The sequence below is a fragment of the Anser brachyrhynchus genome, assembly GCF_964034855.1.
Source record: "Anser brachyrhynchus genome assembly, chromosome: 6".
Taxonomy (NCBI): Eukaryota; Metazoa; Chordata; class Aves; order Anseriformes; family Anatidae; genus Anser; species Anser brachyrhynchus.
In genome coordinates, this window is record NC_137700.1 from 30179392 (window position 1) to 30203866 (window position 24475).

The 24475-nt window shown below is 58.6% G+C and overlaps 3 protein-coding genes and 1 long non-coding RNA gene across 11 annotated transcripts in view; 3 read left to right on the forward strand and 1 right to left on the reverse strand.

Moving 5' to 3' along the window:
- The first annotated feature begins 603 nt into the window (after positions 1-603).
- GOT1 (glutamic-oxaloacetic transaminase 1) lies at positions 604-5148 on the forward strand. Its single transcript, XM_080597086.1, has 9 exons — positions 604-1276; positions 1437-1618; positions 2181-2304; positions 2491-2603; positions 2763-2867; positions 3467-3617; positions 3755-3920; positions 4027-4169; positions 4467-5148. The coding sequence occupies exons 1-9, from the start codon at positions 619-621 to the stop codon at positions 4604-4606; spliced, it is 1782 nt and encodes a 593-aa protein (XP_080453212.1). The 5' UTR covers positions 604-618; the 3' UTR covers positions 4607-5148.
- CNNM1 (cyclin and CBS domain divalent metal cation transport mediator 1) lies at positions 4687-24288 on the reverse strand. Of its 8 annotated transcripts, none has more exons than XM_080597059.1 (13): positions 22389-24288; positions 12673-12816; positions 12171-12311; positions 11675-11844; positions 11356-11455; positions 11173-11220; positions 9984-10046; positions 9037-9200; positions 8757-8934; positions 8542-8655; positions 8342-8458; positions 8044-8194; positions 4687-7682 (listed from the first exon to the last, which is right to left on the reverse strand). In XM_080597059.1, exons 1-13 carry the CDS (start codon positions 23932-23934, stop codon positions 6998-7000), a joined length of 3621 nt encoding a protein of 1206 aa, XP_080453185.1. In that variant the 5' UTR covers positions 23935-24288; the 3' UTR covers positions 4687-6997. The 8 variants fall into 8 exon arrangements, 7 of the variants coding, with proteins under 7 accessions (XP_080453185.1, XP_080453184.1, XP_080453186.1 ...); XM_080597058.1 differs by having other exon boundaries at positions 9978-10046; XM_080597060.1 differs by having other exon boundaries at positions 7544-7682; positions 8044-8171; positions 9978-10046; positions 22389-24070.
- LOC308197109 lies at positions 15535-21098 on the forward strand. The gene is made up of 2 exons (XR_013952581.1): positions 15535-15759; positions 16604-21098. It is a non-coding gene; the product is annotated as an uncharacterized lncRNA (long non-coding RNA).
- The window catches only part of HPSE2 (heparanase 2 (inactive)), a gene marked incomplete at its 5' end in the record, with an annotated part of 109921 nt that continues 108415 nt past the window's right edge, over positions 22970-24475 (forward strand). The window contains one exon of the mRNA XM_080597082.1: positions 22970-23109. The remainder of the gene's footprint in view (positions 23110-24475) is intronic.

Consider the following 24475-nt stretch of genomic DNA (forward strand, 5'->3'; position numbering starts at 1 on the left):
AGCTCAGCAGGCAGTGCCACTGCACTGGGGAAGGGCCTGGCCCCGTCCCCAAGTGTCCCAGCGCTCTTTGGAGAGCGGTCAGATTAGAAACCAGTAAGAGCAGCATGAGGCCGCCAGTCTGGGGACTCCCCTGCGTTTCTGTCTGCTCCAGGAATGGGAAGCTCTCCGCAGCCTCGGTCGGCCTTTCCCCTTGCAGCATCCCACTCGCACAGAGCTTTGGTCCTCGTGAGCCGAAAATGTGACCCACCAGAGGTGGGCTACCCCCATTTGCCTCTGGCGCCCTTGTTCTCATCTGCTGCTTCCCTGCTCGTCGTCTCTGCGTTAGGAGTGTCCACAGACCCCAAGGAGCCCAAGTGCTCCCCATTAGGTTAGGGGAAGGGTTTCGGTTGAGGTTAGGAATGAGATTAGGGTTAGGGTTCGGGTTAAGGTTAGGCTTATGGCTAGGGGTCGGTGCCGTGCAGCACCCGGCACTGTCACCAAGTCATCAACGTCACCGAGTGGCGCGGGTCCGGGCTGAGCCCCGGGCGCGGCGGGCTCGAGGCGGGACGGGGACACCCTCGGGCCGGCTCCGGGGCTCGCGACCCGCAGCCGCGGCGGGCTGCTGACGGGGCGGCGGCGATGCACGGGCCGCCTCTGCCCTCTACCGTCACCCCCCAGCACAGCCGCTGCTGCCGGCCCCGGCGGGAGGCCGCGGTGCTGCCGGGAGCTCGCCCCCCCCCCCTTCCCCCGTTACCCCCCGTTATCAACCCGTCCCCGCGCCGCGCCCCGGGCGCCCCCACGCGTGGGCACCGCTCCCGCCACCAACTCCCGCCGGCGCGCCGCCGCGCGCCACGACGGGGCGGGGCCTCGTGGGCATCCCACCAATCAGCGGCGCCGCAGCGTCACCGCGACGCTGACGTCACCGCGACCGCTCCGTCCCGCGACCGTTCCCCCCCCCGCGCCCCCGCCGCCACCTCCCGGTCGGCGCCCGGCCCGCCGCTGATTGGCGGAGGGCGCGGGGGCGGGGGGCCCGGCGGCTCGCTGATTGGCGGAGGCGCGCGGCCGCCCCGCCCGGCCCCGGCGGTGAAGGTGAGCGTCTCCTCCAGAGGCCGCGCGCCGCCCGCAGCGCCCCGCACCGGCACCGGCACCGGCCCCGGTACCGGCCCCGCACCGGCCATGGCCGCCGCCGCCTCCATCTTCGCCGCCGTGCCGCGCGCTCCCCCGGTCGCCGTGTTCAAGCTGACGGCGGATTTCCGGGAGGACGCCGACTCGCGGAAGGTCAACCTCGGCGTGGGCGGTGAGTCCGCGGCGGGGCCGCCTCCGGGGGGGCTCCCGTTAACGGGGGGGGAAGGGGGAGGCGGCGGGACGTGGCGTGACCGCGGGTGGCGGCGCTGCCCCCCCGCGGCTCGGTAAAGGTCACGGTGACAGCGCTCCCCCCCCTCCCCCCCCGCCGGCAGCCTACCGCACGGACGAGGGGCTGCCGTGGGTGCTGCCGGTGGTGCGGAAGGTGGAGCAGATGATCGCCGGTGACGGCAAGCTGAACCACGAGTACCTGCCCATCCTCGGGCTGCCCGAGTTCCGCGCCAACGCCTCCCGCATCGCCCTGGGCGACGACAGCCCCGCCATCAAGGAGAACCGGGTGGGTGGCACCGGGACCACCGGGGGGAGTTACCGGGACCGGGAGGGGCACCGGGACCGGGAGGGGCACCGAGACCAGGAGGGCACCGGGAGCCCCGTGGCACAGGGGGCAGAGGCGTGGGTAACGGCGGTCGGGAAGGATTGGAGGGTTTCCTCCGGCCTGGGTGGGCTGCAGGGGCTGGGCGTACCCCGATGAATCCCCCCCCCGTGGTTACGGGGAAGGGCAGTGCCCGGGATTTGTCGCAGCCGTTTTTAACGGTTGTCCCCCCAGGAATCTGGAGTCAGGTAGCAGCCGGCCCTCCTGGTACGGAGCAACTTTTAGACCAGCTGGGAATCTTCGTGCCGTGAATTAATAGGAAAAAAAACTCCAGAATAGGGAAAAAAAAAAAAAAGACTAGGAAAAAAAAATGGAGCCTACAGTTACAGGTGTCAGGTTGGGCCCGGTGGCTGGAGAGCCCTGAAGGAGGGGGTTTTCCTGGCGGGGTGACCCAGGAATCACGCCTCGGGTCCCCTCGGTGGGTGCCCGTGCCGCGTGTGCTCACGGCCAGGCCCCCCCGTTTCAGATCGGCAGCGTGCAGTCCCTGGGCGGGACGGGCGCCCTGCGCATCGGCGCAGAGTTCCTGCGGCGGTGGTACAACGGCACCAACAACACGGCCACCCCGGTCTACGTCTCCTCGCCAACCTGGGGTGAGTGCCGCCTCCGCGCGGGTCGGTCGGTGGCCGAGGGACCTGGGGGGTGAGGGAAAGCCCTTCCTCTTCTGGGAGAGGGACTTGTCTCTGTGTTTTAGGGAATTTAAGGACATACTGGGGTTGGGGTGGGTGGCTTGCTGGGAGGTGGAGCCCGCTTTTCTGAAATGCGATTTCTTTCCCCAGAGAACCACAACTCTGTGTTTCTGGATGCTGGCTTTAAAGACATCAGGACCTACCACTACTGGGATGCCGCCAAGAGGGGCCTGGACCTCCAGGGGCTGCTGGATGACATGGAGGTGAGGAAACCTGGCGTGGGGCGGGCTGAGCGTGGTCCCGTGCCTGGCAGAGCGTCTCTGCTAAAAGCACTGCTGGTACCCAGAGCAGCTCGCAGCCCTCCTGCGCTGTGGGTGCTGAGCCTTGTCAGTGCGTCCGACCGAAACCCGCTCTCTCACCAGAAAGCTCCGGAGTTCTCCATCTTCATCCTCCACGCCTGCGCGCACAACCCGACGGGCACAGACCCTACTCCGGACCAGTGGAAGCAGATTGCTGCCGTTATGAAGGTACGGGCTCCCGGTGGGGCTACAGCCGTGCCGAGGGGACGGGTTGCTCTTGAGCCAGCCGGAGGACTTGCGTCCAAATCTGGGCTCTGGGGAATGGCACGAGATGTGGCAGGGGCTGGAAGAGTCCCATGGGGCAGGCGTTGAAGGGAGAGGCTGACAGGATGCTGCTCATCTGTGCTGTGAGGATAGAGGGCTCGGAGGATGGAAGCATCCCAGTTCTGCTCACACCTCCAAGTTTTTACGTCCAAACTCAGTGGAATGGGCTGTGTTGAGGCTTTTCACGCTGGGAAGATTCTCCAGGGGCACCTGCTTTTCACAGGTGCTGGATGTTAGGGTATAAGACAGTATATATTTCGTGCCCTACCTCATCCTCCAGAGCAGAGTTTTCTCCTGCATTTGACCTCTTCTTTGCCACTTTAGTCTTCGTTGTCTTTTGCCCCTAGTAAAAAGAAAATCCACTAGTCTGGTGTTGCTGGGCCATGCTTCTTTTTGTATTCCCCCAGAAGCTCAGTGGTCATTTGTCCCCTAATGGGGACAGCGGGGGGTGAAGTGAAAGCTGTGGGGAAGGGGTTTCCCTCTAACACTGTTCCTCCTTCCAGCGCCGGTTCCTGTTTCCGTTCTTCGACTCGGCGTACCAAGGTTTTGCCTCTGGCAGCCTGGACAAGGATGCCTGGGCTGTGCGATACTTTGTCTCCGAGGGCTTTGAGCTCTTCTGTGCACAGTCGTTTTCCAAGAACTTTGGTCTCTACAGTGAGTGTCCGGCAGTAAGCTGGCCACACCCAGACAGATGGGGCTGGCGTGCGGGGTTGGGAAAGGGGTCGGGGGGAGAGCTCTGCTTTGCAGCGACGCGCGGGGCCGATGGCTCACGTCTCTTGGCTCGTCCGCAGATGAACGCGTGGGGAACCTGACCGTGGTGGGGAAAGACGCGGACAACGTGCAGCGTGTGCTTTCCCAGATGGAGAAGATCGTGCGCACCACCTGGTCCAACCCTCCCTCCCAGGGAGCGCGCATCGTGGCGACTACGCTTACGTCCCCGCAGCTCTTTGCCGAGTGGTAGGTGTCACCAGCGGGAGAGGGAAGGGGGAAGCTGTCCCCGTGAGTGTCACGCTCCAAACCAGCTAGGTGCCCGCCCTCACGCTCTGCTTCCTGCCTGCTGCAGGAAGGACAACGTGAAGACGATGGCAGATCGGGTCTTGCTGATGCGCTCGGAGCTCCGGTCTCGCCTGGAGTCCCTGGGGACCCCGGGCACCTGGAACCACATCACGGACCAGATCGGCATGTTCAGCTTCACGGGGTTGAACCGTAAGTACAAAGTGCCCTGGTGCTGCCGTAGGGAGGGGAAAGGAGGATCGGGGGAGGAAAGTGGTAGCAAGGGTGAAATGGGCTGAAGCAGGCCAGGCAGGGATCTCTTGGGGAACTTGCTGGAGTCCTGGTATCACTGCCTCTGTAGCAGGGCAGGGCTGAAACACCAGCATTTTAGTGGCCAGTGCTGGAAGTCTTCTGCTTGTTGTGGAAGATTTAAGCAGTCCTGACTGTTTTTTGGGGCTTTTCTGAGCTGTGGGGTTACTGCTCTGACCTGATGTCCATTTGCTTCTCCAGCTAAGCAGGTGGAGTACATGATCAAGGAAAAACACATCTACCTGATGGCTAGCGGGCGCATCAACATGTGTGGCCTGACTACCAAGAACCTGGACTATGTGGCCAAGTCCATCCATGAAGCTGTCACAAAAATCCAATGAAGCACAGGAACAACCAAACGTACATGAAGTCACCAAAGCTGTAGTGTGTAGTCCGTGTATTTCCGTGCTCAGAGCTTGCCTTGTCCACACCTCTTGGGGTTTAATAAAGATGGGAGCAGTAGCTCAATCAGGGATAATCATGACTTTTTTTTTTTTTCTGAAATACTCCTTGCAATATGGTAAGCCACTGCCCCAGGAGGTGAGGGCAGTATGAGCTGCCTTGGCCCTCATTTGACTGACAGTAGCCTGGTCTTCAGGCACTTAGAGCTGCATCTTTAGCACATCCAAATCAACTCCATGTAACTGATTGTTTTGATCCAGGCTAAGGCCAGTGCCAGTGCAATGCGCTATGGGATAACAGCCCAAACAGTTGGGCTCATACGGGTTGTGAATTAATGTTACTCAATAGTATTTTGTGGAGGGGCAAGGCCGTTGCTGGCTTTCCCCTACCAATTTCTGAGCCTTACGCGAGCAAATATTCATAATTGTAATAACTGCTTTGTGTTGCTGACAGAAAATTAAACCTCCATCTCTGAACACTACCCCTGCCTTGTGTGATGTCTTCCCAGTGTTAGCAGGTCACTGCTGGAGGAAGGGCCCACGCTGCGGAGCTGTACCACTTAGCACAGGAAGGCTCAGCACTGAAGGTCCTTTGTACCCTGCTGCTTTCAGGCCATGTTAGCCTCTTTCAGGCTGAGGTTAAAGTCTTAGCATCTTGCTTTGTCCACTGTCTCACTCCTTGTGTTTCAGGGGTTTCCCTTTCTCCTTGCAGTGTGCCGTATCTCTGATGATCACAGTTGCTCCTTAATGGAGCACAGCCCTATTGGAAGAGTAGTTTGGAGCTCCCTGTGACTCCATGTGAAGCTGACTGGTTTCTCACGTCTGTCTTGTTCCTTCCTCTTTCTGGCACTGCTGTGCTTCCTCGCTGGATGCTCGCGTGTTACCCCACCATCTGGCTGTCTCTCCCTGGCCCAGAGCTGCTGGCCTGTGGATCCTTCCTGCTTCCCCTTGTCAGCACGCTGTTGGTGAACTACCACCTACTCTGGCTTTAGTGGGTTCTGCCAGCAACAGCCTGGGTTTCTGGCACTGAAAAGGAGCTGGGACCATCTGCTTCTGTCTTTGCAGATCTGTTCGGGAGCTGACATTACCACCTTGATACAGCAGGCTCCTGCCAAAACCTTGATGAGGAAAGGGGAACAGGGTCAGTCAGTGACAGTCACTACTGTCCTGATGGATTTTGCTTGTGCTGCAGCTTAGAAAGCAAAGGGGAAAATTGCCTTGTTTCCTTCCTGTGTCTGCAGTGTGTCTCTCTTGATTGTCAGGGGTCTTTGCAATGAAGCAGAATGCCGTATGGCCTTCAGGAATCTTCCCTGCCCCTGTTATTGCTTCCCTTGTAGGGCCAAGGGGACTCATGCACCCTGGTGTGTCCGTCCCTCTTAGATCAGTAGCTCACATCACACAAGTTGGTGAGGCAGAGGCAGTTTTTGTGCAGAGGGACAGGTGGGAGGCTTTTTCTCCTCTTGGTGTCTACCCACAGTTGGGGTGATGATGGTCAACGGGTGACTTCCAGGGGTGATTGTAGAGAAAAGAGTCACGGAACCAACTTCTGTTCCTTCTGACATCTGCCTGTACTGCTGTTCTTACAGACCTCTAGGTGTGGAGCCTGAACCACCCACGTGATCGGTACTAGCACTTTGCTGCACTTACCAGACTTCTTTTTTCTAATGAGTGACCTAAATTTCTCCTTCTCTGTGGTGTAAGCTCATTACCATTATCCCACTTACCATGGCAACAGAGAACAGATTATTCCTTTTCTCTTTTCCAAAGGCTTTTTATGTATGTGAAAACTTCCTCTCCCCCCCTCCACATCCTTCACCAGCACAGATTAAGCGACCCCATTTCCTTCAGCCTCTCGGGGTAGGCTGTTTGCCAGCCCTTGCTTTCCTCTGGCCTCCTGGCAGTTGCTTTCTGTCTCCTCAGCAGGGCAGTCCCCAGGCCGGGGTGCACTTAGTCCAGCTGAGGTTTTATCAGCACGGCTGAACTGTGAGATTTGTTATCAGTCAGGCTGTGCTCCAGCATGTGTATCCCACTGTTGTGTCTGCAGGGGCGTATCATTAACTCCTTTCTCCTTCCCCAGTCCTCCTCTGAGGTCTGACCCCGCGCTGCTGAGGGCTCTCCTGGCTGCAGGAGTGAGAGAAGGCCCGCTCCCCTTGCCCAGGAGCCCGTGTTCATGGAGGGCAGGGGGAAAATGTGAAGCATTTGTTGATCTGGACATCTACCTGCTCCCTTGACACACGTGTGTGAGGGTTTCGGGGCTGCTGCTGTGCCTCCAGCCTGGCCCAGCCCCCCCGGCCTAGGAGGGAAGCGTCCATGTGCCTCCCATACCCCACCTCACACAGACAGGGCCTCACTCGGGGAGAAATCACCTTTAATGCTGATATCCCCGTTGCAGTCAGCCTCTACAAAAACTACGGCCTGGCCTGTGCCCCCCTGGGGGCTCGGCCCGAGCCTCCCTCGCCCGGGAGGACGGGTGAGCGCGGCGTGGAGCGGCCGTCCCCCCCCGGAGAGGGCTGTGGCGATGGTCAGCATGTGCTGCGATGTGCGTGGCGCCGGGCACGGCACAAACGTGTCCTGGGGCCCTGAGCTGCACGTGGCACCCCCCCAAAAGCATCTTCTCCTGATGGTGGAGACCACGTCTGTGCAGCGCCCGGCACCGAGGGGCTCCGGGCCTCGCGGGGATGGGGATGGGCAATGATGCTGAGGGCAGTTCGGGTCGGGCCGCCCCTCCCTGCGCTGCCGCAGGGAACGCTTCTCCCCTTTTCCTTCCTTCACCTCTTCCTCGAGACCAGATGCTACCAGGCAGCAGCTGGGCGAGGGCCCTGGGGCTGCTGTGAGCTGGTCCCTGCCGCCTGGGTGGTTTGGCCCCCCCGGGGGCTCATCCTTTCTCGCCTGGGGATGGGGCCTGCATGGGTCCTGCAGGGAGGGGCGGCGCGGGCAGGCGGGTGGGCAGCGAGCGAGTGCAGACCTGCTGCTGTTGGACGTGAGCCTCGCGGCGGGAGACCCCCATGCTGCAGACCTGGAAGACACGTGCACAGCCTGCCCTGCTGCTGCTCAGCCCTGCCGCACCCCAACCGAGCTCTGCAGCACGGGTGCAGACACACGTTCCTATCTGTGAAAATACACGAGTCGGGGTCTCACTCTCTCCCCAACCTCTGCTCCTTCCCTGAGGGTGGCTGGACTCTGTTGCTGCATCTCCAGCCCCCGGCTACGCGTGCCTGCGTGGGACTGCCCTTACCCATGTCTGCTCTGGGTGGGTCTTTCTGGAGCCCTCCAAACCACGTTGCTTCAACAACAGAAAACTTGATTTTCTCGCTACTAAAACCAAGCGCCCTCCCCCTTGCTGGGGAGGAATATCGCAGGAAGGGGCAGGCTCCTACCTCTGGTCCACGTGGGCCTCCAGCACCGTGCTCCGGCCACGCTGCTGCTCAGGTGATGAGCGGGACGAGGTTGGAGCTTTCCTCCGGCACCTTCTCACCTTCCGGCGACTGGCGCTGCCTGCGCCCACCTGCAGCAGCGGCACCGAGGGGGCTGGGGTGGGGGGGCCCCGGGGCAGGGGGCGAGGGTGCTCAGGGCCAGGGGTGCAGGGGGTCGGGTGGGGGCGAGCCCTACGCGCTTCAGACCTGGGCAGAAGGGCGCTGAGCACCCCGGGCGCTCCCTCCCCGGTCGGTCACTCACTCAGCGATCTCAGCAGCCTCTTGCCCAGGGTCTCCTCGTTGCTGCTGGGAGAGGAGCCGGTCCCGGCCTCCCTGCCCGGGGACTCTGCCTCCAGCCCGGTGCCGCAGCACTCCCTGTCTGCAAGAGCCCAGCCTGGCTGCAGCGCCCCGGGACAGCACAAGGCCTCGCCGCTCCCAGGCTCTGCCCCCGAACGGACTCACCCTGCCGCTTGCTGTTGTCCTTGTGCTCAGGCAGCTCCTCCTGGATGAAGGGGATGGCCTCCATGCGCAGGCACACGGACTCGCTGGGACTGCGCGGCCCCTCGGGCCGGCTGCCTGCGGGGACACGGGGCCGGTGAGGCTGCGGGGTGGCATGGTGGCAGGGATGGGGGCACAAGCGCACATGGCAGGCAAGGGGTGCCCGCGGGGTGACTCACACATGACGCTGTTCCTCTCATTCAGGAGGGCAGTAGTGTCCTCCTTGGGCGTCTGTGGGGTGCCCCGAGTGGTCGAAGCCTTGGTTGAGTCCCTGTCGAAGGCCTCCATGTCGGGGGACTGCGGCGAGCTGTCCATGCGGCTGGCCACCAGCGCGTTCTGGTACTGCTGCCGGGTGACCTGGGCACACAGAGGCATGCTCACACGGCTCAGCTGGCTCTGCGGGCACCAAGATGCCCCTGGGAACGCAGGAAGAGACAGCCCAGCCCAGCCCAGCCGTACCTTGACAAACTGGACGTCACAGAGGATGTGCACGGAGTAGTCGGGAGTGTAGATGTTGTTGCTGCTGCTGTAGAGCTGCGTGGTGCTGCCCCCGTAGTCGTTGTGCTCCCGGTTCGGGGACTCGGAGCGGTTGAGCCCACTGCACCGTGAAGGTGACCGGTTCACTGGGGAGGGCCGGGGCCCGGTGGGGAGGCAGAGAGAGGGGCAAGAAATGATGAGAGGAAATCATTTTGTGCTGCCATGTGGGCTTCTGGTGCTGGAGTAGGACCAGAGGATCCCTGTCACGTCCAGAGGCAGTGCCCTGTGCACACCAGGGCCCTTTGGCTCATCCCTCCCTGGAGGAAGCCCTCATGGGGGTCCTCTCTGTCCTCTGCGCACCAGGGCGCTGTGCTCCCGGGGCCACCCGGCAGGCACGTGTCCCCGGTGCAGGGTGTCCTACCCGAAGGGGAGCAGGGCTGCAGAGGCCAGCTGGCCCGTCACTCACATTGACCGATGGCCTCTGACACGCAGCGTGATGGATTTTGTCTGGCCGGTGATTTATTAGGGAACAAAGGCAGCTTGTTCCTTGCACGGGCAACGTCACCATTTTGCTGACTGTGCTGCTGGAACGCCCTTCTATTACCTGGCTTCCCGGAAAGCAAGCCGAGCAGGGCGGCGTGCACGCAGAGCTGTGGGTAACCGCGGTCAGCAGCAGCAAGCAGCCAGACAACTCAGCACAAGCAGCACGTGCAGGAATTTAAACTTATGGAAACTGCCCAGCAAAAAAAGCCCAAGCCACCTATGGCTCCCAGTTGTCCCCATCCCTTTCTTCATGGGCATGGGGGGTGAGGCACCCATGCAGCTCCCCGTGCCTCTGGGCTGCCCGGTGTGGGGTGCTGTGGGGGCACCGGGAGCTGGGTAAGGCCTGGCATATGCAGGGACCCCTTCCCTGAGCCACGCACCGTTACCTGGTGAGCCAGCCAGGGAGTCCCCTCTGCTGAAGGCGAAAGTACGGGACACCGAGACAGGCACTGCAAGAGAGGGGTGGGAGGAAGGACGGGGCAGGCAAGGCAAGAGGAAGTGGTAAGGAGAGGGACAGACCAAGAGGAAAAATGAGGATGAGAATCGTGTGCCAGTAGCCCCAGGCTGGGCTCCCCTCACCCCCCCAGCTCCCACCCCCTGGGGCTGTTCTGGGGGGAGGCACTCGCCAGCCCTGGGAACAGGGACTCCAGGAGGGACACAGACCCCAGTGCTGTGAACAAGCACCTGGGCCATGCAACAGTGATGCAGGGCTCCCAGGCTGGGAAGCGTGGACAGACTGACACACAGCGTCAGCAACACACTCCCGATAGCTGATCTTGCTCCCACTGCTGGCAGTGTTCACCCAGAAACCAGAGGCAGAGCCCAGACTGCTGGCTCTCAGCCTTCTTCTCCAGCCGCTGTCACACTGTCACCCCTCCCTGCTGGCTCTCCTGCCTGGGGCACTCTGCCTGCCCTCCGCGGGGCTGCAATGCTCTGGTAACAATCTGCTGAATGGTTTTCAGCTGCTTTCAAGCTAAACTCCCCAGAAAGCTTGCCCTGCAGCATCCTCCTCCCTGCTCCTCCCCCAGTAACTCCTGGCTGTGTCCTCCCCTGGTCCGAAACCGTCTGGAAATAAATGTCCAAGCAGTGGCAGCAGCACCAGGAGCTGACAGAGCAACCTCAGCCAGCAGGGAGCAAAGGTTGGGGTGATAACACCGGCACTTGGTGCTGTACGCGGTGCCCGACCCTCCCGTGCTGCGCCCCTGCTCCGGGCCAGCTCTCGCCTCACACCTGCCCCAGCCGCTGACACCAAAGATAGCCGGGCAATAAAAAGGTTATTAATTAACCCCGGTTATGTAACAAGTGGTTAAATGCTGAAGGGTTCATGTCCGCATTCCCCGCTGTGACCCGCTACTCACACTCGCTTCTTCAGGGTTTGGTGTGAGCCCTGCACACCTGTGCCTCTGCCCCTGCCGCTCCCTGTGCCTCAACAACATCCCTCCCTGCACCTCCCATCAGTCCGAATTCAGCGGGTTCTGACCCCGCAGCAGAGCCAGAGCTGCTGTTTTGGGGTGTGAGCCCACCGTCCCCCCAGCCGGAGAGGTATGAGAGCCCCAGCCTCTCCCAAATACCTACGCAGGAAGGAGGACCCAGCCAGGCTGCTCACTTTCCGCACGTCACTATCTGAAATGACAGTTGATGGCACGTGAGTCACAGAGGAAGGGTCCTGGGTGCCATCCCACCCCACAGCCACGTCCAGCCCCTTCTCCCAGCCACGGAAGCGAGGGCAGGGCTGGAGGGGGCCCGCAGAGCCCTTACCCGAGGAGACGATGGCCATGATGGCGGGGACGCCATAGTAGGTGAACGCCCCGTTCTCAAACCGCAGCCCTTCCTTGCCAACCTCCACCTCCACTTTCCCCTGGAAGGAGGAGGGAAACCCGCTCAGATGGGGCCCCCCACACCCCTGCCCACTGACCCGCTGCGGGAGTCCCTGCCACCCTACAAGAAGACGGGAATTTCTGTATCCCTTACAAACCCCAGAGCCACCCCTGCTGCAGAAGCAGCCAGGAGCAAGACAAGACGGGCCACCCCGTGCCACCACTTAGCAGGGGGCTCCCCGGCCCCTCTGCCCCTGCACCTGCAAGATGAGAACGAAGTAGTCGACAGGGCGGTTGCGCTGGTAGAGGTAATGCTCGGCCGCCTTTTTGTTCTTCCGGTCGTACTTGAGCTCCTGGATGACGTTGGGGTGCTTGAGGAGCCGCAGCAGGATCTTCTCGGAGAGGTAGGGGGACTTGAAGGGCTCCACTTCTACAGGGGAGGCACCACAGGCTGGCTCAGCGGGGCCAGGGCTGTTGGGGGGAATGTGGGGTGCCAGGAACCTGCCACCCCTGGAGCTGAGCAGCCCCCTCCCCGCAGCATCAGCACCCCCCTGCACAGGGCAGCCAGATGCAGACCGTGCTGGCAGGGCAGAGGGAAGCCTGGGGGGGGACCAGGCAAGCAGAAATTGCTGGTGGTGGTGGGAAGCCCAAACGAGGACCAGTTCAGGGGTGCCTGGTCGTACTGCAGGGAAATGCAGGACCCCGAACACCCGCTGCTGTGCATCGTGTCGCACGTATCCCCCGGGACAAGGGTACCTGTTGCCATGAACCGATGCGTAGCCAGGAGGAGCTGGGGGGAGATCTTCACCTTCATCTCGCTGTCCGAGAGCCTGAAGATGGAGAAGTCCTGGGGCTTGCGGCCCCGGTGGGGCACGCGCTCCTTTTTGCGGTTGTCCGCTGTGGGCAGAGAGCGGCTGTTACCCACCGAGCCCGCAGCACCCACGTGCAGAGCTCGTCTTGCTCACGCTGTAGTGGGGCTGGGGCAGCAGCGCGGTGGACAAATAGCGCTGGGCATCATGGCCCCAGGAGCAGCTCCCTGGTGAAACACACTTATTTCTCGGGCATGAGTCTGATGCTGATCTGTCTCAAGCATTCAAGACTCCCTAGCATTTGACCGGCATCTCTCCATCGTTCTCGTCTTTCCCACCATGCCCGTTAATTGCTCTGGGGAAGGGCCACAATTTGCTCTGGCCCGTTTCCTTCCCATATATCTGTCTGTGGGCTCCCACCACCGCAGTAGCTGCTCTGGGACACTAACTGTACAGATCTGTCTCATCCAGGATCTCAGACTTGATGATCTCCTCAATGACATCCTCCAGGGTGACAATGCCCATCACCTCGTAGAACGGGTCTCCTTCCCCTTCGTTGTTCACCCGCTGCACGATGGCCAGGTGGGACTTCCCTGCGGTGGGAGAGCAGAGCAGTGAGACCCCCACCCCACGAGAGGTATCCCCAGCACCGCGGGCTGGCAGGACAGGGCTGGGTGGGGGGCACAGCCACACCTTGAAGCGGTCCCCATCACCCAAACCCACCCCGGCTGTGCTAACCCAGACGAAGAAGAAGAAGAAGAAGAAGAAGAAGAAGCCATCAGCCACTGCCAGGCTGATGCCTTGGGGGTGCTGCAGGAGTCTGCCCAGCTCTTTGGGGCTGCTTGCTTTCTTTACCGAGGAGATGGACAGCCAAACCCCCTGTTTAGCTCTTTGGCAGCCTCTTGCACATACGTTGTGCCAGTTCCTTCTTGCTTACCCACTGCCTCACTGGCACGAGACAGCTCTAATGGAGGAAGGAGACAGCGTCCTCCAACACAGAAACGTGAACGCGTCCTTGGGCTCTACTGGTTTCCCTCGTCCTCCTGGTGTTTTCTCATTCTGTTGTTAATTATCTTTCCTACCAAATTGCCAGGAACAGCTCCCCCGCATCTTTCTATCCATCACTGTCTGGACCGATCCGAAAGTTTTCCTTTAAACGCAGGCAAAGCCTCCAGCTCGGCGGAACAGCAGCTGGTTTTAATGCAGAAATGCGTATGTTTGTTTGCAGCTTTCAGCTCGGCTCCTGCCGAACTATTGGGTGAACCATCTGGACAGGGAGGCTGAGCCCTTGTCAAGCAATTGGCTTGCACCTGAACATCTTTTCCAAACCCTGCCCCTGACAGCACCCCGTTACCTTACACAGACTGGGAGCAGGACCTTCCTTCAGCTGCAGTGATGGTGACTCCTGCTCAGAAGTCACCATGTTTCTCAATCACAATTTCAGCTTCCTCGATTGCCCCCAGTAAGCTGGCAGCTGTGCTGACACATTCTCAGGCTTCTTGCTTTTGGCATACTTTAAACATCGCTATCTGCTTTCGCGTGTCCAGCTCTGCTCTCTGTAAGCAGTTTTGACTTGTTCAACTTCTCCCTTCCCTTATTGTCTGTTCTGATTTATGCTCCTGCTCAACAGCTTGACTAGAACCCAACTCCCAAGCCCCGCACAGCTCCTGGGTTTCCAGCTCAGATGTCACCTCGGACCTGCCAGCTAACGGCACCGCTCTACTTAGTGTGGCTCCCACGCCCTGCAGCAGTGCACACGAGTTCTGGACCTCTACTTTTGCTGAAAACACTAAAAATGTCCTTCAGCAGCACCACATCCAACGATTTCCCTTCTGGTTGTTCTCTGTTTCCCTGGCGCTAATCCTGCACAAAGCTACCCCTCACATGGGCACTGCAGGGCCCTCGGGAAAGCTGAAAACACCCTTTTTCCCCCCAAAGACCCAGAGCTGAGCTCCTCGAGCAGCAATGGTTACCTGAAAGGGGAGCAGTTTTCCTTGTGCCTCTGCATCTGCTTCTCCCATTTACACCTGGGCCAGGGGACGGGACCACTATTTAGGTACAGAAATGCAATGTGGGTGGGCTCCTGCCTACTGCAGAGGTCCCTCCTCACCCGCTGATGACTTCTGCATCCAGGGCAGCCTGGAGCCCCACCAAATGCGTCCTTCTGGGGAACACGCGACCTTCAAACAACCCTGCCCTGGATCCGAGACGAGCAAACGCTATTTCTCAGACGAAGATCAGCACTATACATTTCTCACAGAAAAAGCTTGGGCATTTTCCACAGCATAAATTCCCTCCTCCTCATACCAAGCTTTTATTGCAAGATTTCAGAGAGCAGCTCGCTGCCTCCCACGCCTACAGAATTAGAAATGAGAACATAACATCACCGCAAGTAGCACTGTTGTTCTTCCCATAAAGCTGGAGATGCATTTTACAAAACAAATCAATAGCCTCGGGGCACTGAGAATTCGGTACGTTCTGCTGGCCAGGCTATTTCCCTCACCTCACACAAGGGTTTGTGCACATTGTCTGTTCGGCGGGTAATAAAGCAACACAACTCGAGACTTAAAAAGCAAAAAGAAGCAGAGTTGGCTGCAACACAGCAGCAACAGCTACGTTTCATCTCAGCAAAGTCCAACTTTTGAAAATGACTCCTTTGCCAAAACCCACTCCCAAACACTGGGGCCATCTGGTCTCCTACAAGTCCTCGGGTGAGCGAGGAGAGGGGAAAAGTTATTTCTTTTGGCCAAAAGCTTGTTGTTAATGACATTTACATGCAACCCAAAACCACCAAACCCTTACAAAAAGCTTAGGTGCTACTTAAAGGCAGTCAGAGAGTAATGGAGGCAATTCTTTTTTTGGCCAAACACCTACATCGACACTATAATTTACTCTAGGGCGGCCACAGAGAAATGCGATCCCAGCCCCACGCTCACAGAGCAGCAAATCAGGTTATTTAGAAATAACCCGGCACCATCGTGCTGGGAGGAGACCCAGGGCTTCACCACACTGGGGGCAGAGCCAGGAGGGCTGTTAGAGCGCTCAAGGGTTCTTTATTTTCACAGAAAATAAACACTCGGAGCCATGCTATAAACCTCCAGTTTTAGGTTTCCAGGCTAACACCCACGCTAGAAGCAGAGCAGGTACCCAGAAGTGGAAAATGGCTGCAACTCGTGCGGCTGCTCCTGCCCCCCAAGGAGAGCACTGGTCTCAGCCCCTGCCCTGCCAGCTGATGCCCGTATCGCAGAAATGTCCCACACCTCCCTCCCAGCCAGAGGGGTGCACTTCCCACTGCTTCCAGCTGCACTCACCTTGCCTCTGATTCCCCCCTGAGGGCCACGATACCACTTTCTAACTGCTGCCCCCACACCTGCTAGGTCCCACATCTCCTCCCATCGCTCTTTTAAAAGGCCTTTCAGGAGGGCAGCAAGGTGTCTGAGTGCCCTGGCTAGGGGTGCTGCTGTGTGAGGGTGTGTTTGCCTGGCTGTGGGAGCTGCTGTACTTGCCCAGAGGAAAGGTAGAGGCTTTTGGAGCAGGTATGAGGGCAGAAGTTGGGTAATTTTTTGAGGTGAAAGCTGTCTGAGAGGAGAGTGGTACAGGGACACAGCTGGGGACAGCAGGGGGTGGCAGTCTTCTCCAGCACCACCCTGCAGGTCTGCTGCAGTGGGAGCACAATAAAGAGCGATAAATCACTTAAACAAAACAACAAACTTGATCTAAAACAGCTTTAAGATCTGTAAAACCAATTCCAAAAACCGTGCTATTGTAATTGTTGCTTGATAGCTCCAATGAAATGAGTTATAAGGGCGAGCTGTTCCACCGCTAGCAGGCTGTCACATGCGAATTTTACAGGGAGATCACTGCTGCAAGGAAGCGCGGTGAGACTCTTGAGAATCAAAGCCTTGGCTTGGCAAATGCTCGAACAAACGGGCAATTAACTTTACTTGTGTGAATAGCTCCACTGGCCTCGGCAGGACTGCTCTCACACAGGAAGTCTATAGGTGATTAAGTGTCTGCTCAGCACGGGATACAACTGTACTGAATTCTTTATGAGCCACACAAAATCTGCTCTTCTCAAACAACAGCTTCTCTGAGAAGTTAATGCCTCAAAATGCAAAATTACAGAGCTAATGTAAACAGCTGAAAGCTTCCGGAAGGAGCCAGCATCCGAACAGATATATAAAGCTTTTATACCCATTTTTAGGAGCCTTGGGTTTTGTTGGTACCCAAACGACCTTGGGCGCATAGATCCACCTCAAAGCATCCTCCCCAGCGGGAGAACACAGTCTGAACACATGGAAATGCCTCTCTTTGTGGGAAAGAAAGTGCTGTTGGCTGCAAATATAGCCCACACTACTTCCTTATCATTTCTTTATGTAGGTGCTCTGCCAGAGGAATGTTAAAGATGCTTCAGTCTTGTCTCTCGTTCCACGTGATGAGCACTCCGAGTATGAAATTTATTTTTGTGAATTTTACTGTGAAGTCTAAAGCTGTTCCAATGAATTCAAGGTACAGGCACAAATAATTTACAGCTACAAAATGGAAAGCAAAAGAATAGTAATTAGTAAGTGAATTGGATTCAAGAAACAACTGCAATGCAACTGAAGTCTGTTCTCCGTGTGCTTCTCATCAGAGCTCTTCTCTGGGCTGGGGGTGCTGCCAGCAGCTCCAGCCTCCTTTGCAGACTTGTATCTGAACTAACTGGGGACCCCAAGTTGAAAACTTTGAGTGAGCATGCTCTTGTGTCACCAGGCTCCTGCACCAAGCATGAAGCCACACGCCTGAGGAGCTGCTCCAGGAGGCAACGCACGTCTGCACCTGAGCACCAGGGAGATGCCCAGCAGGGCTGTGAGGCTGCCTGGCTCTGCAGGGAATCAGCACCATATAAAGGGAAAATCGTGAATCCTAACTGAATCCAGACTTCCTTGGGGATGAGAATTTCATCTGCTTACTTCTGCCTCTATGGGAGTACAAAAGCCTTTCTCACACTCCGCTGTGGTGTTTTCTTAATCCTAAGAAAAACTGGGGGAAAGAAGGGACATAAGCTATTTGGAGTAGTTGATGTGTTATGGTTGACAAAACAGATGAGGAGGGTAAGAGGGAGATTAGACCAGACACGGAGTCTCATCTTCCATCTGCTGTACAAGAGGGCTCCGGCCTCCTGGCTCTCAATCTGCCTGCCCACAAATGCTTTTCTTGCATGTTCCTTGCTGCTAGGGAAGCCTACGAGGGTGCTGAGACTCTTCCAAGCTAAAAACCCAAATATTTCCAAAAGGCTGATGCAAAACCATTTTCTGTGGTGTCTGTAGCATGGAACGCTTTATGCTTTCCCACAGTTCCCCAGAGGCCCTGAGGGCGCTGGGCAGCTGGGTGCCTCTCCCGAGGACACAGCTCCCCTCTGGCCATGCTGGATGCCTCCCCAGGGCAAACTGGTTTCGGGGCCTGCTGGGGCGGGGTGTAGCAGCACAGCGTTCACACGATGAGACTTAGCGCGGTGTTTTGGGGGAAATTAAAGTAATGTTTCAGGCGGAGTCGCAGCGTGACTCATTGAAACCATCTTTTGTGTACCAGCACCTCACCCACTCCCAGCCTGGCGATCGCTGCTCAGCACACGTGGATGGGTCCTGGATGACAACGGGCTCCTCAGCTTGTACAACTGGCTGCAGAGGGCAGGGCTTCATCCCGCCAGGATGTCCGGGACAGCAGCAGTCCCGCTCGCAAAAATCTCCTACAGGCTGGTTTAAAGCTCAGGCCGTGCTTTGTGCTCACGGTGACTGCGGGCTCAGGAGGAGGGCAGTAAGAAAAGCAGCTGAAATGCGACCGGTCCCTGCTCCTGGCAAGCCTGAGCACCTCTTCCAGCTACGTTCGATTTGTGGAAATCTATTAATAATAGAGGCTGTGGAGTGTTTTTTAAAAGCAAAGCCAGACCCTAGGGCAAAATTGTCCTTGACAAAACAGGCTGTTTCCACTGCTAAGCCAGGAAGCTTGCTTTTGGAGAACTTACTTTTAGTGTCTTTTAAAAGACACCAAACCACTGAAGAATAATTTGAGTTGCACCTCAGTCTCTTGCCTACTGTAGAAAGATGACTGTAAGAGCAAATTTCCACCGACAGTCGAAGGTTATTCGCTGAAAGGTACCACTTCTGAATACAGAAATCCCCCCAGGAAATGTGCCAGCAAAACCCATAAATGACTTAACAGGCAGAGACTGTGACTTCCCAAAGGCACGTAGGGAACGAGGAGGTGCACCTCAGGGAAGTGCTCCCCATGGAGTTACGCCATAGACCACAGGGCTGGAGGTGCACTACACATCGCTTCGGTTATCTTCTGGGGGTGGAGGGGAAGCAGACTGCATTGCATTGCCTGCAGCATTCCACACCGAATGTGTGCATAAACCTTTCCTCCTAGCTCGACTCTCCTCAGCTGAAGTCTATCTTACTGGGACCTCATCTGCCCCTCTATGTTGCTTTACTTTGTTAAATACGGTGCAGCAGTTTTTCTGGTGTATGAGGTAAGGCCTCCTGTGAGCCTAGAATAAAGGCAGGTACTCTGAGATGACCGAGGAGATCAAGCCAAAACCGCCCTCTAGCACAAGCATTTCCTGCCATCAGCTGGAGCTGCCCCACCCTGCTGTAAAGCCATTTTCCAGCACTGCTTTAGCAGCTGCCCTGTTCTCTCAGGCTGTGAGTTGAGGTCCAAGCTGTTCCTCTCGCAGGCCAGCTCTCCCCTCTGCTGCTGTTTGCAGCCTTCCCTGGGTTTTTCCCAGTTCCCACCAGTGCCCCCAGTTTAAGCATCCTTCTCCAGAAGACAGGCATCAAAGGATGCTTGTGGAAGAGCAGGTGGGAAGGGATTGGCCACGTCTCTGCTGCGATGGGGCAGGAGCTCACCGCTGCTCTTGGTCATTGCAACCACACCAACTCCCCAGGTGCTACTGAAGTGTGTGCTGCTGTTTGCATCTGGCTTACACGTTTTGGCAATTGGATTCTACAAAAGCCAGAAGTGCCCTTTGCCAGGCCCGTGGCAGGGTAATTGCACCTGCCCCAAGCCCTGCTGGGGAAAAAGGGGACTCTGCTGCGTGTGGATGAAACTTGAGGCAGACATCAACGCATCTGAAGGGAACTGAGCTCAAACACAGTTATCTGTGGGCATACCTAGAAACTAATGAAGGAAAACTTCAAAACCTGTTTGAAGACTGGAGATGGGGGGAAAACTGATAATCTTCATAGCTAGGATAGCACAATGAGAGGAAAATGCATCAGGTAAACAAGGATAATGCAGTGTGATAGCAGTGAGTAGGAGGGGAGAGAAAAAAGGGAAAGCGCTAACGGAGGTGTAAGCAAGAGTCACAAAGTGCTGTATTTAATCATACTGACATTTTCAGTAAGAACAAATGTTTGTGTACTATGGCAAGGAGCTCAGGCAGTGAAATTGAATGTTACTTACGCATTATGCAAAAAATGACATTACAGGCATAGTGCATGTGGCAGAACATTAATCACTAGCAAAACGCAGATCTTGAAGTAGATATTGCTATCGAGGAAAGAAAGATACAAAACGTGATGGGTATTTTGTATAAACACTGCAATAACCCAAAGAAATAAAGGATACAAAAAGTGTTAATCATGGGAGAAGGAAAAGAAATCTAGAAGGGTCGCTCTAGAAGTTTGTCACGAACCTGGGGACCTGGTTAGCAATGCCCATCATTAGCCGACACTTTAATTTCCTAGAAAGAGACTGGGCCTTATCAGTGGGAGCAGTTGCTGTCCTGCTGACACCTTGGATGTGTGAACTGATGAATGCCTTCATTAACCACTCACTGAGCCAACAAGCAACGAACCTGCTCGCTAATTAGAGGTGTCACAGAAGACCTGGCCAGGGAAGGCAATCTCGATTGGATCAAGCGAGATATTTCAACGTAATTCACATGGACACAGAAAATGAGACAGTGATGAAGATTCTTAATTACAAATGGGAAATCTTTATTTTCGAAATTAAATAGTCAAGTGAACTGGGCTGAGACAGCAGTGGATGTGACTGGAGGCAGCTGGGAGCGAACACCTGTGGCGGAGCAGGAGCTGGAGCAGGAACCTGTGTTGGGAACTGGGAAATGAGAGTTTAGGAGGGGTTCAGGCCTGGGCTGGGGGTGGCTGGGGTGGACATCTACAAATACAAGGTACTGGGGGTAAACAAAAGGCCTGCAAATAGCAGAAAGATTAATCGGAAGAGAACAGCAACACCTGGGGATACGAACACGTGGGGGAAGAACTGGAATTGCTAAACACCAAGCTGAGTTAGTTTGTAAGACCAAAAGCAAGACTTTTCAGCCATGTGATTTAAAGAAACACAAGGAGAAATGAGGTTGGAACAGAAAGAAGTTCTAGGGACAGCTCTACATGAGTGCTGTAGCAAAATGTCCCAGAAGACCATGATGGCAAACAGATGTAGGGGAGGAAGAACCCGAAGCAAAATGCCAAGAGTTTAATGGAGCAAGGCTGGAGAAGGCTGGAAAGTCTTCATTTGGGATGAAGGCTAGTACAGGGCAGCAGAAGGCTGGTAGCAAGGCTTGTTAATGCGCCTGCCACTTGAGGGAGTGACACAGAGAAAACATCTTCAGCTAAGAGGAGGAGGGGGAAGGAGGGCAAGCAAAGGGCAGGGAGCTGAGCAACCGCAAGTCCATTTATATAGGTCTATTGATCCATAGGGTACCGGGCTGTAAAACAAATCTGGAAGGAAAAGTAGTTGGATACGTCGAAGGAAATCAGATAAAATGCAGGGGAAGCTGACAAGGGGAGACTGTGCCCACCTCATCTGATATCTTTAACAGCTGACTCTCTAGGCAAGGTAGAGGCAGTGGGGATCTCACACGAACTTCAGTGACACTGTAGCATCATGCAGGAAAACAGAGTTAAGAAAGAATTGCAAGGTACATAAGCAACTGGGAAGAGGAGACACTGCTGGTTATGTTAAGAGAGGTATTAGGGGGAGCTCCTCCAACTCATCAAGGTTGAACCCAGAGAGCAATCATAATGCTTTTGCTCTCAGCCTTGTTATTAAAAACAGGAGTTTGCTGATTTGCACCACATGAGGAGTCCCCAGTTGTGCTGCGGGGCAGAGAGGTTGAGTGTTTTGTGCCACACAGAACTCCTCTCCCTGCGATCCCTCTCGGTGCTGGGGATGCAGCTGTGCATCTCCGGAGGGGATGCTGACCTGCATGTATCTGATGACTGCTTTCCCGGTGTTCAGGAAACATCCTATCCCCCAGTGCCCCCCAGCTCCAAAAACTAGTGTGGGGATGACTCACAGAGAGGCTCCTCTGTATCTGGGATGGACCAGATTGGCCCTTCTCACATGATCAGCTCTGCTTGCAGCAGAGAGGCCACAGGCAGCCCGGGAGCCGAGCGTATCCTGCATTACATAACGCAGGATGTCACTGCTGCAGCCATTTCTTAAAGGTTCACGCACCACAGTATGACGTACCGAACATCACACAGCGAAGCGCTTCACAATTCCCAGGGGGTAAAAGAAAATGCATGCTGTGTGTATTCTCAAGGTAGGGTTAATGAAACACAACTCTCAGCCTCGCTGGGGCTGCTGGCAGCTGCTGCATTATTAATAGCATCGCAGCTGCAAAGAAAGTAGAGCTTGTTCTAAGGGTTTAGGCTTTTTTTTTCTTCTTCCTTTTAACTACTTTCATGGAAACACTTTCTAGACCTGCTTCTCACTGCCAAGCTGAAAACGCGAGAGCTGAGCAATGAGATGCGATCTCCTGCCATGAACTCCCCCATGCAGAAGAGAGCCGTGAGCGCTGCCCTGCCCAGGGAGGGATGCAGGGCAGGTGCTGTGCCCCATGCCAGCCCCGCTGTGACATCAGGCCCTGCGAGCCAGGCTCACCTGTGGGACAGCAACCTCCGAGGCCGAAGGCTCTGACGGTCTCCGTTAACATCCCAGGCGCGGCCAGCACTGCAGGCCCTCCATCCGTCCACCCGGGGGCTGGTCCCCCAGGGGACACCAAGGTCACCGCCACAGCAGCGCATGCAGGGCCCGACTCCCCCCAGCATCCCCAGTACCTGCCAGGTCCCACCACGAGGTGACGCAGGGTGGGCCACGGGGGGCTGCCGATCGGGGACCACCGGGGGTGCAGAGGGGGCGCGGGGCTGAGCCTCACCCTTCTTGAACTCCTCGAGCAGCGTGTCGAGGCGCGTGTCGTTGAAGACGCAGTGGAGCGGGCGGCGGTAGAAGCGGGTGACGGTCTGCAGCGGGGTGCAGTCGTCGGGGTCGACAAAGGCCAGGTCCTTGACGAAGAGCAGGTCGACGATGTTGTCGCGCCGGTCGCCCTCGTAGACGGGGATGCGGGTGTAGCCGGAGCGGAGGATCTCGGAGACGGTGGCGAAGTCGAGCACGGCGTCGGCGCGGAGCATGAAGCAGTCGGCCAGCGGCGTCAGCACGTCCTCCACCACCTTGGTGCGCAGCTCCAGCGCGCCCTGCACCATGGCCAACTCCTCCCGCACCAGGTCGCCGTGGGGGCCGGCGGCGCGCAGCGTCTCCAGCAGCCGCTCCCGCGTGGAGAAGACGCTGAGCTCCTGCCGCAGCGCCCAGTCCAGCAGCCGGCTGAGCGGGTAGCAGAGGGGGAAGGCGGCCAGCATGAGCAGCCGGGTGAGGCACAGGGTGCGCGACGCGATGGCCAGCCCGTGCCGCGAGCACACCGAGTAGGGCAGCACCTCGCCGCCCAGGAAGACGGCGGCGGCGCACAGCAGCACCGGCAGCCAGGGCGCTCCCCGCGGCCCTCCGGCCGCCGCCGCCGGCCCTCCGCCGGGCAGCGAGGCGCAGAGCCAGCCGGCCAGCGCCGCGTTGGCCCCGGCCTGGCCCAGCAGCAGCGTGCACAGCAGGTAGGTGCCGCCGCCGCCGCGCACCGCCTGCACCCGCCGCGCCTGCTCCCGCTCGGCGGCCGAGCCGCTGTTGCGCAGGACGCGGAGCTCCAGCGGGTCCAGCGAGAGCAGCGAGAGCCGCAGCCCGCTGAACAGCGCCGACAGCCCCAGCAGCAGCAGGGCGCCCAGCGCCCGCAGCCAGCCGGCCTCGGGCAGCGGCAGCAGCCAGGCGCCCAGCGCGGGGGCCGCCGGCCGGACCCGCAGCAGGAAGCCCCCCGCCGCCCCGTGGTGCGCCCAGGCGCGCCCGTCCCAGGCGCACAGCGAGAAGAGCCGCCCGCCCGGCGCCGCCGCCGCCGCCTCGCCCTTGCGGGGCTCCCGCACCCGCACCTCGGCCAGCGCCGAGCCCGCCGCGCCCCCCGAGCGCAGCGGCCCCACCACCTCCACGTCCGAGGCCCAGGCGCTGCGCTCCCGGCACCGCTCCGCCGGGCCCCGCGCCCCCGCCGCCGCCGCCGCCCCCGCGGCCGCCTTGCCCCCCGCCGCCGCCGCCGCCTCCTCGATGAAGACCAGCCGCGGCTCCCGCTCGCCCGCCGGCCCGCGGCTGCCGTTGCCCTCGGGGGGCGGCTGGAAGTAGAGGCGCAGCAAGAAGCGGCTGCCCTCGGCCGCCTGCACCGCGCCGCCCTCCAGGGACACCCGGCCCGGCGCCGTGTCCTCGGGCCGCAGCCCCAGCAGCCAGGCGGCCCCGGCCGGCGGCCGCGGCGACAGCGAGAAGAAGAGCAGCAGCACGGCGCCACGGCTCCGGCCCCAGCCGCCGCCGCCGCCGCCGCGCCCCGGGCCCGCCGCCGCCATGCCGCAGCGCCCGCCGCCGCACCGGGACTGCAGCGGGGAGCCGGCACGGCACGGCACGGCACGGCACGGCACGGCACGGCACGGCGCGGCACACGTGGGCCGGGGGGCGGGCAGCCGCCGCGCCACGTGCGACCGGGAGCCGGCGGGTGGAGCCGCGCTGCGCGGAGCCCACGCGTGGCACGGGGAGGTTGGCACCGGCAGCCCCCGGTACAGCCATCCCCGCTGCGGGAGGCCCCGCGCCTCCCCCCGCCTCTGGCCCGGCCGTGCCGGGGATGCCCCGGAGCGCGGCCCCGCTCCCGGAGCCGGGGGAGCCGGCCGGTGCGGGGCTGGGGGCTGGCTGCGCCCCCCCGGTGCTCAGCGGCTCAGTGTCCTGGGGAGCGTGCGGTGGCCTTGCCGAGGGATTCGCAGCCGGCCTCCCCCTGCGGTCTGCTGAGGCCCAAGCGCCTTGCTTTTCAGCTTTCATCTCTCTTCTTCCTGTGGGAGGCATCATTATTATTGGTTTTTAATGGGAGGACAGCTTTAAGTTTGCAGTCTTGCTAGG

Excerpts from the sequence above, each read along its gene's own strand:
- GOT1 (XM_080597086.1), top strand. The coding sequence starts at position 619 with ATGCACGGGCCGCCTCTGCCCTCTACCGTCACCCCCCAGCACAGCCGC. Across the intron at positions 1,619-2,180 it reads CCGCCATCAAGGAGAACCGG|ATCGGCAGCGTGCAGTCCCT; the intron begins GTGGGTGGCACC and ends CCCCCGTTTCAG. Across the intron at positions 3,618-3,754 it reads CAAGAACTTTGGTCTCTACA|ATGAACGCGTGGGGAACCTG; the intron begins GTGAGTGTCCGG and ends GCTCGTCCGCAG.
- CNNM1 (XM_080597058.1), bottom strand. The coding sequence starts at position 23,934 with ATGGCGGCGGCGGGCCCGGGGCGCGGCGGCGGCGGCGGCGGCTGGGGC. Across the intron at positions 9,201-9,977 it reads GGCTGGCTCACCAGGTAACG|TGAACCGGTCACCTTCACGG; the intron begins GTGCGTGGCTCA and ends GGCCCTCCCCAG. Across the intron at positions 8,935-9,036 it reads GTGACGTCCAGTTTGTCAAG|GTCACCCGGCAGCAGTACCA; the intron begins GTACGGCTGGGC and ends CTGTGTGCCCAG.